A 10873-nucleotide genomic window follows, 5' to 3' on the forward strand; every position below is an offset into this window, starting at 1 on the left:
ACACACTAACGATTGCAAGATGCACACAACACTAATCCCATCATGCAACACACTAATCGCAAGCACACACACATAGATCTATCGAGCACCACACTCCAATCAAACCTACATGCACACACAAGAAAGAGAGGAAAATCACACAAGATTAGAGAGGGATTAACCACTAAGTAGTTACGATCTAACTAATCTAAGTATCATAGGCAATCATAAGAAGCATGAGAGAGGCATAGTGAAAGAGAATTAAGCATTGATTAGTGTTAACTAAGTCACATGAGCAAGGAGAAGCTCATGGACTCCATAGCCACACACCTCAAGAGCTCTCACCAAAGAGTGCTCTCAACAAATGAGCTTGAGAATCCTAATTTCTTTTACACATTGCCTTATATACCTAGGGTAAAAATATGCAATGTTCGGGCGCCCAAGGCCTTTAGGGCTCCACCACTTACTAAATCTGTAACCTAGGCACACTAATTAACATGTTCTTTACAGCTTGGAACTCCCATTGAGCCTGTACCACATAAACATATTATAATGGCTTGAAATAAATCGGGTATTTACAATACGTGACCATTTTGGAAAAATGTGAAAAATGTGTAACTCCAATTTTTAGTGCTTGTTTGTATTCATCCTCGATGTGCATCTGTACATCTTCGGTCTTTAGTAGCTTTTGTTAACTGACATTGACTCAGTTAACACATGGACTTTATGTGATTTTCCTCCTAGCAAAAAGGCCATTGGTACAAAGTGGGTTTACAAGTTGAAACACAAGCCGGATGGTGAGGTTGATTGCCATAAGGCTTGACTTGTTGCAAAAGGCTGCACCCTACTTGTTTTATGACTATTGTTTGTTCTCTATGTGCATTGGCAGCTCATTTTGGTTGGGATGTACATCAATCAGACATTGTTACTGCTTTCTTGAATGGTGACATATTTGAGGAAGTTTATGTAATGCAGCCTCGCGGTTTTGTCATGAAAGGACAAGAGGACAAAGTGTGCAGATGTAAGGAGGCTTTGTATGGGTTGAAGCAATCTCCTCATGCTTGGTATGAGGAAGCTGGCACTCATTTGATCAAACGAGGCTTTCCTAATAGTCCAACAAAAACCATATTGTATGTAAAGCGTGAGGGTGATGTACTTCTCATTGTGGTTCCTTATGTAGATGATTTGCTGATCATTGGACCAAATGAGAGACATATTTTTGATTTTAAGGCTGATTTGAATGCGAATTTCAAGATGAAAGATTTGGGGCTGTTGCATCATTTCTTGGGTATACAGTTTAAGCAATGTGATGGTGGTATTGCCTTGTGTCAGAAAATTTACATAGAGACATTGCTATGTAAGTTTGGACTTGAGGATTGCAAACCTATTGCCATTCCCATGGAAACATGTTTGAAATTGAGTCTTCCTGCTGATGTCACTCTTTACCAAAATTCTGTTGGATGCCTCATTTATATATGCAACATGAGGCCGGATATTCAATTTGCAGTCTCACAGGTTAGCAGATTTATGCATAGCGCAGGTCTAAGCATTGGCAGGTTGTCAAGAGGATTTTTGGCTACCTTAGTGGCACTTTACATCTTGGCTTGTTTTATCCCAAGGGGGGATCATTGTCGCCAGACTTACATGCCTTTTCGGATTCAAATTGGGCTGGTTGTTTTGACACGCGAATGTCCACAAGTGGTTTTTTTTTTTTCATGCTTGGCAGTTCATGTATATCATGGTTAAGCAAGAAGCAACCTACTTTGGCCACTTTGAGTTGTGAGGCTACATATATGACAGTCTTCATAGCTACGGTTGAGTGTGTATGGCTCAGACACCTTATGGCTGATTTGGCTGTTGGGCAGGACACTGCCAACACTGTCTACACTGATAGTCAGAGTGCATTGGTAGTTGCAAGGAACCCAGTTTTTCATGCTCGCACAAAGCACATTGAGGTGCATTACCACTATGTAAAGGAGAGACTCTCAGCAGGAGAGATCAACTCGGCTTATGTGCCAACACAGGACAACCTTGGAGATCTTTTTACGAAGGCATTGTCTCGTAAGAAGTTCGAAGGTTTCCGCAAAGCTTTGGGCTTACTCCCCTTTGTGGATTGATCATGTCCTCGGGGCATGGCACTTCCCTTTACTCATGTAGGTCAACGCTCGTTGAGTGCATCACTCCAGGGGGGATTTATTACCTTATACATGTGGTAGTGGTGTGTGAATACACTAGGACCGTCGGGGCATTTTTTCCCTCTTAAGGAGGTCTTTTCCTCCGTGCATTGGATATACGCCCATCACTCTAGGGCTGTCTACCTTTCCATTGCACACTAAGTTATACACTCTCAGTTGGTTGCCTTGAGCTTCCTTCGTCTTCTCCAAGCTGTGTGTGTTTTCTTGCAACCCTAATTCCAACAATAGTTGCAAAAATTTGAGAAAAAGTAAAAAATAGGACCCGTTTCTTCAGACAATTTAGGTTCAAAATGTTGTGCAAGAGTAAGGTGAATGGTGAGATCGATACTCCAAAAAAAATGTCAAGTTTTTTTCAACTCATAAGGCAACTTTGTGGATATATAGCACCTAGAAATTCATTTTCATACTCTTCAAATAATTCAAGAAAAATGGTCACTTAACAGGACACAAAAGTGTCCAAGGACATAAAAGTGTTTTGTTACCATTCTAGTGTTAAGGGTATGATAAACAATTGTAATTTTGTAGGTCTACATAGAGCAGGAAGCCAGTATTTCCTAATCTAACAAAGTGTTAGCAGAGCTCAGCTCATCAACCTTGCCAAGAGGAGTTAGATGATGGAAATGTTTGTCAAAATCCTTGAAGGGAATGACGCCAGGAGCTTCGTGACTACTTTGTCATGCTAAGCGATGTTGTATGGCCTTGACCACTCATCATGACCCCTCAATCCCAACGAATGTCTGCTGACTTACGAAGGCATGTGGCCTTATGCAAGACCCCCTCACATGGGTGATAGGATTTGTGATAAGGTCAGGTGTGATGCTAAAAAAAGAGGCTATGCCTGGAAATGCTTTGGTCGTTATGTATGTCATATGCGGTGCCCTTACAAAAGCACGTATAGTTCTTGATGAGCTTTCTACTCAAAATGTTTTCTCTTCGAGCATGTACATTGCAGGAGATGCCCAACATGGATGTGGTAAGGAAGCTCAAAGAAAATTGTTATGCAACAGAGTTTTGAGTGTTGGTGCCCTCATCGGGCTATTGTAGGTGAAGCTGCCTGGACTCTGTAGAGCAAGAGTACATTGTTGATTTTAGAGGTTCTTGGAGACCACTTCCTGGTGTTTTGTGCAAGGCATCATCCCCTTTTTATGCACAACATTTGCGGAGTACATTGATTGCATATATGTCCAGTAGGGACATGGCCATGAATCTCTAGGCTATTTTCAGTAGATGCCAAGAGATGGCATCTCTCCAAATGTAATCACCTACACTTGCATCTTAAAGGCATGTGGCATTATTCTAGACGTTAATATGAGCAAAATAATTCACCTCAAGTTCACAATGCTATTTTTAGTTAAGGGGTGTTCAAAACAGACATGGTGCTTGGAAATGCCTTGGTTGACATCTATGCCAAATACTTCAAAAATCTCACAAAATTTCTTGATGCAGACAACATTATTAGATAGGGAATGTGTGTCTAGAATTGCCATGATGGACATGTATTTTAAATGTGGTGAGTTTTGTGTCCGGAATCTCCTTTGTTGGGATGCATTGATTGTAAGGTATGCTCAACAAGGGCAGGGCCAGAGAGCTCTGGTTTGTTTTCAACTGATCCTATTCTGAAAAAGTGTTAACATAGTTCATCTTATCAACCTCGCCCAAAAGAGTCAGACGAAGGAAATGTTTGCCAAAATTCTTAAATAGAATGATGAATTTTTCGAGAGAGCTTTGGCCTGTTTTCACCTGATCATGTTCTGACAAAGTGTTAAGAGAGTTCATCTCATCAACCTCGCCCATAAGAGTCAGATGAAGAAAATGTTTGTCAAAATCCTTGAAGAGAATGACAAGTTTCATGATTACTTTGTCATGTTGCATGATGTGGTATGGCCTAGACTAGAGCGAGGCTCAATCCCTATGAAGGCATGTGGCCTCATGCAAGACTTTCACATGGACGATTGAATTCATGATAAGGTCAGGTGATGCCAAAAGTGCTTTGACAACATTCATGAGAAGCAAGGCTTCTAACCCATGCCAATATCTTGCCATTGACTTCAAATCAACAACATTGGCACACAATCGTGGAAGTTTGGTAAAGTGAGGATATAAGCTCACAATTTATGTATGACAACGACAAATTGTGATGTATCCATGTTTGCTTGTGCAAGGCACTTCTGGTATTGGTTCAATCTATAAGGGTCATCATTGTTGCCAAGGGTTTACACCTCTTCCTACATGGCATGTTAGTGAGGTAGATATAATTCCATGATCTCATTATTGTTTACGCTTCCGCTATATCAGTAGCTACTATGTCAAGGATGAGGTAAATTATTGATGTCTTAAAACATTTTTTATTTTTGTTTATCCATAGGCAAAGTTCCATACTTAAGTCACCCTAGTACAATCATGACCGCATACAAGGCAGGTGGGTTAAGATGTGTGGGTTAAGATGTGACTTATTTTACCTCTCTCTACGAGAGTGTTGTACAAGCACATTGTTGTATGCTTATAGGATAAGCTACAAAACAACCATTTTCTGCATAGAGACATACGGAAAGGACATATAACACAGTAGAATAAGGGATTCTCCTCAATCCACCATTCTCTCTCTCTCTCTCTCTCTCTCTCTCTCTCTCTCTCTCTCTCTCTCTCTCTCTCTCTCTCTCTCTCTCTCTCTCTCTCTCTCTCTCTCTCTCTCCCTCTCCTAATTCTTTGCGAGAAAAGTGAAATTAGGCATGATTTTACTAAATTCTTTCTATGTCGATATGGTAATAGGAAGGGCCAAGTGACATTTGTTTTTGAAAGTCTACGAGACATCTATTTTGGAATGACTAAGAGCCATCTATTTGTAATCCATCATTGATTGCTTTCAAGATCGAAAAATTCTATCCAGTTTGAGTACCCATCAATTCTAATGGACAAGGAAGATTCTTTCCATTACTGATTTTTTGGGTGTTCTTCTAACACTACATACTTTAAGTGTAAAGATCAAGTTGAGTTTTTGAAAGTCTTAAACTCATAGTACCTTATCTCAACCAAGTTGTATAGATGAAGCAAGCATTTTTGACAGCACGACTGCTCACAAAAACCCAAGATTATGGACTTTCAGGTCTAAAAAGATCCATTTGTGAATACGATTCCAACTTGAGCAGTTTCTTATTTTGTCTATAGCATTGAGAGTATCTATACCATCACATTTTTGGAGTAATACCCATATCTCGTGATTACTAAATCACTTCCTAAGTGTTGATGGTCAATTCTTGGAACCTTCATACTTGCCCTTTCAAGGAAAGAAGCCCACAAGATGCCAAGGGGTAGTGGACAAACTCAACTTCCAAAGTTGACTTCAATAATTGTTAGACACGGTAGAGTTTGTTGGTCACCGTTGGCTTATGGTAGAGTGTGTTAGTCATCATTGGCTGCTAGGTTGCACAATTTTCATGCAAAGTCTAATCAAGCGGTTTGAAATTGGAGAAGCTAACCAACGGGTTTGGATTGCAAAAGCAACACCTAGGATTTTTCCAGTTGTTTCTTTCAAGTTTGCAAAGTGCACATGACTATGGGTAAGTGAATATTATGTTCAACCTCCAGGTTTGCATATGATTTGGTTTTATTCTCCTTTTGAATATGCTTCATTTGAATTTTTCAAGTCGGATGAATAAAAATGAACAATCTTGAATGCTTTCATTAATGTTTCTCTTTAAAGACATGACAAGGTCATGTAAGAGCAAAGAGTTTTGGGCCGTAGTGTCCCATATACATTTTTGTATTATGCAATTATGGAACTATATGTAGGGTTTTCTTTGGCACATGTTGTCATGTGAGATACAACATGGTCTAGAAACTCAATAAGTTTGGTTTAGCCAGTGTGGAGCAAGGTTAATGCGCGTCCCTCTCACTCATGTCATTGAGTGTTTCTAGTTATCTCCCCCACAAGTACATCACGTACTTGAAGGACCTTTTGCCTATAGACATGCTTATCCAAGACATATTCCACCTATGGAGAATATGAGTCTCTGCTTGGGACTAACACTCGTGCCCATTATTTCAATTATGTGTTGCGACAAAACAAACATGGTGCTTAAAATTCATCGGTTGACATTTATGCAAAATACTTCAAAAAGCTTAGAAAGGTGCTTGATAAGCTTCCTACCAAGAATGTCATTTCTTTGAACGAACTGACTGTGGGACATTTCCAACCAGAATAGGGCCAGGAAGCTCTGGGTTGTTTCCATCGAATGCAAAGCGAGGGTATTGCTCTAGATGTATTGACCTATGCTTGCATCTTGAAGGTATGTGGCACTATGAAGGGAAATAATGATATTATTAGACAAGGAGTGTGTGCTTCAATATGGGAAATAATATGGGAAATAATGATATTATTAGACAAGGAGTGTGTGCTTGGAATTGCCTTGATGGACATGTATTCCAAATGTGGCGTGCTGGAGGATCTTTGTTTCCAGAATCTTGTCTCTTGGTACTCATTGATTGTGGGATATGCCAATAGGGGTAGGACCACAGAGCTCTAGTATGTTTTCAACTGATGCAAAGCGAGGGTACATCTCTCCAAATGCAATCACCTATGCTTGCATCTTGAAGGCATGTTGAAATTTGGAAGATGATGAGCTTGGGGGGTTCACAGTTCAGTATCCCCCTATATAAGGTGCGTTCGCGGGGTATTAAATAAACCCCTCTTCTAACATGTCTGAATAAAATGACACCCTTCATTTTAGGAAATTTTCTCAAAATTGAATATAAAAACCCTTTATTTTAATGTATCTCTGTTAAATTGCCTAAATTTTTTGCACTTTGAAACCCTTCCTTTCGAACTCACGTTATACATTAATATGATTAAATAGTGAACCCCTCGAGATGATGAGATTTGCATAAGAACTCATGATGATATTGTTAGTCAAGGACTATCCAATATGTTTTTTCTTTGAATGCATTGATTCTTGGGGATTTCACTATGCAAAAAATGCATATAGCAAGTACGAACAAGAGGTATTTAAATAATCCCTTACTTGTATATTTTCACGTATTATATGTACCCCATTATGTATGCATTTTGTAAAAAATCTAGCCCTTATGTATGAAAATTTTCACTTTGTCAATTAAAAAACCCTTTAAGTAAGTATGTTTTTTTTTAAAGATGTACCTAATTATAAATCCCTTATTTTGTTTGCAGTGCTATCTTATATATTTCCTAGTGGACACCCCATGCATTGATTGCTCTGGTTTGTTTTTAGCTGATGCAAAGCACGGAACTTCTTGCACTAAATAGGACCCCAATACGAGCAAAGATGATATTTTTAGAGAGCTGCGTGCTTAGCATTGCCATGATCGACAAGTATGCCATGTGTGGTTTGCTTGTGGAGCTTTTTGTCTGGAATTTCGCTTCTTGAACACAATGATTTTGGAATATGACCAACAATAGTAGGCCCAGAAAGCTCTGCGCTATTTCAGCAAATGCTGAGCGAGGACATTTTCCTAGATGCAACCACCTATGCTTGCATCTTGAAGGAATGTGGTATTATGAAGAACTCCATATGTGAAACATAATTCACGATGATATTTTTAGTTGGTGGTGGTCGTTGAAACAAAAAATTGTGCTTGGCACTACATGTATGCTAGATGTGATATACTTTAGAAAGCACAAAGAGTTCTTGAGAAGAACCCTATCAAGAATTATAAGTCTTAAGATGTATTGATTGCGGCTGGTTAGGGAAGCTGTGGACTATTGTTGTCTGATGCAAAGCGAGCGCATCTCTCCAGATGCAATCACCTATGCTTGCATCTTGAAGTCATGTAGCACTATGCACGACTCCAATATAGGCAATGATGCTATTATTAGACAGGGTTGTGTGCCTAGCATTGCCTTGATCAACATGTATTCCAGATGTGTTGTAGTGGAGGAGCTTTGTGTTTGGAATCTCGTCTTTTGGAACACATTGATTGTGGGATATGATCAATACGAGCAAGGCCAGACACTACAAGAGGTTCTTCACACTTTTGACGGCTTTAGCAGTGAAAATACATGGGGATAATTTTTTTCCTCGGCGTCACTATAAGCTTCGCTATACGCATTGCAAAGAGAACGTTGCTATCTGCATTGCTATATGCATCGCTATATAGCGACACATATAGAGACACATATTGCAATGCAAATAGAGACTCTGTAGTTCCCAATTTAGTGATGCATATAGAGACACTGCAGGTCCAAAAATAACAACGTATATGGCAACGTTCCATAATAAAAAAAATTGGTGGCAGGGTGGCATACATTGCCCTGCCACCCCATCAACCATATTGAGCATAAAGTTTCCAAAATTAAGATGCAAAACTGGCAAAAGTATATAGGCAAAAGTGAATTGAAAAAAGTAATACACTGATAAAATCACACACATCATAGGCAAAATCACTTGATTGTTAAGCTTTGACCAAAATGTACTAGTTACAACACAATTGTCATTATTGAAAAAATACATCGTTGGTCAATACTTACAAAATTGACATACACATGTCATCTCCTAATACATACCATGAAAAAAAAACTAGTACTATCTAGCTACGGCTAGTTTGCAGTCGACTAATCTGATGTCTCATCCCATCCCAATGGCGTATCTGTCCGATTTTGCAAAAAAAAAGTAATAAGACTTTATGTAACTATAAACATATAATTAAAAAACAATCAAATTTTTAGCTTATTATTAAAATACAACAAATGTGAGAGAGTAAATCTAAATACTAACCAAGCTGACGCGAGAAATCAAAATGTCCATAAGGAAGTTTAAGCCCTTTCTGCCCGCATACTCGCTCTTGTACGGTGTGGGGTCACGTCCAGTTATCGACCACCACTATTCAAAACATACAAAGAAAATGCTATGCTAGAATTTAAAATTACAAATATCCATAGCTATCAAACCTAAAGGGCAATGAAAAAACACTTACAAAGTCGGTCTCAAATGACGTCCATCTGCCACTCCCCAAGTGGTGCGAGCTTCCTTCTTCTACTTGCACTCTGGATGCCTTCTTTTGTTTCTTGCACTTGTCAGAATTCTCACGTGCTACTCCCTTTGCATTCTTCCAATCTTCTTTGGCCAACCAATCTGGCCTACTCCACCCATGCTTTTTTTCTTAGTGCACTTCAGAGCACTTGGGATTGCGGTACTCGTGCATCCGCACCTTCATCAAGTCTTCATTGAAGCGCTCATCCTGATTTGACACCGGAAACTTGTCATGCATCATGCTGATGACTCTGTCTTTTAATTCATTTGGCACTTCACTCCAGGTGTTTAGTATGTAGTGCCAAAACATCTAAGAGCAAAGGCTGAGCATGCGCAACATCACCTTCTTGCCGTCGTCACCCAAGATGATGCTACCGCCATGATGTCGATTGAGTACGGCGAGCCCTCTTGCCTGTGAGGCACGAACTTGGGTGTCACTGTAGGCAGCTTGATAGGGGTCTCGAGTGGCATCTTGATGGGGATATAGGCTGTAGGTGCATCCACTGGAGTTTGAGACCTAAAGCAAGGAGTTTCAAGTGGAGTGATTCCTAGAGGAGTAGCGAGTGGTGTGTAGCAAGAACGACCGATAGCCGTGCAAAACCTGGAGTAGACACCGTGGCTCGTGTGGGGGCGGGCAAAGAAGGGCGAGGTAAGAAGCCTCAACAACTATGAGATGGTATGGAAGCATCAGGGTGCCTCCTCCACAACAACTACCACCACCACTAGAGAATTGGTGCCTAGAGGAGTGTGTAAATTGTCTAGTCAACATCGGATTCTCGGAGCATGCTAATCGCTTTGAAGCAGATGTAGACTCTGAAGGAGTGGAATGAAATGACTCTGAGCCGGAACCGTGGTGGCCCTCATGCCACCTCCTTTGATCGAGGTCCAAGGAAGCAAGAAACTGATCATCATCCATACGTGAATTAAATGCAGCCACACATCTTAGTGATGAATGGAGAAGAAAATCCAAATAAGTTATAATCTGATTCACAACTTAACTTTCAGAATTTTAGCATCGAGACAAGAATGTACAAAAAGGAAAGTGAATACAATATATATGAGAAAAGGGAGAAAGATTCCTTAGATACAATACCTATGGCTTTAAGAGGTCTCTCTTGTCCTCACATAACTCAACATAGCTTCCTATGTCTATATAGAGCTCTCCATCTAGGCAAATGTTCTTTGTTTCTTTTTGTAGTTCCTCTGCATGCATCCCGTAGAGAGTAGCAGCACCAGGCTCATTTGGCACCACATCAACGGCTTTCAAATTAGCATCGTCTCTGATCTCCTCCATAGATTCCAAGTTGATTTAGCCCTCATACATCCGTGCACTCCAAGGGGCTACCTCTATGACATACCACCAATTTGGTGTAGACTTTGTAGGATGAAATACCACCTGCAAGAGCCAATAACTTAATTACATGAGTGCTTCCATGCAACTAGTCCTCTAAAGTTGAATGTTAAATATTACAGACTTACTTGTTCACAATGCTCGGGTGGTACGAAAGTGTCTCAAAAGTTGGTCCACTTTTTGGTTGAGTCCACCTCAAGGAAACCTGACTCTCCTCTGTGCACAGTAGCATTGCAATCCTCCATGTTTATCTTGAACCATTGCACATTGAGCATGTCCACAAAAAAATTCTCTATAGTCTATCCTCAACATTTCTTGTAGCGTGCCGAAGTAAGTGAGTTCTGCCA

At 40.0% G+C, this 10873-nt stretch overlaps 1 protein-coding gene across 1 annotated transcript; it reads left to right on the forward strand.

The window, feature by feature from the left end:
- Window positions 1–3008: 3008 nt before the first annotated feature.
- On the forward strand, window positions 3009–8215 carry LOC147443806 (pentatricopeptide repeat-containing protein At1g15510, chloroplastic-like). Its single transcript, XM_086528039.1, has 2 exons — window positions 3009–3214; window positions 7894–8215. Exons 1-2 carry the CDS (start codon window positions 3009–3011, stop codon window positions 8213–8215), a joined length of 528 nt encoding a protein of 175 aa, XP_086384165.1.
- The last annotated feature ends 2658 nt before the right edge of the window (window positions 8216–10873 follow it).

The sequence above is a fragment of the Adiantum capillus-veneris genome, chromosome 13 (genome assembly GCF_014529385.1).
Source record: "Adiantum capillus-veneris isolate H3 chromosome 13, ASM1452938v2, whole genome shotgun sequence".
NCBI lineage: Eukaryota > Viridiplantae > Streptophyta > Polypodiopsida > Polypodiales > Pteridaceae > Adiantum > Adiantum capillus-veneris.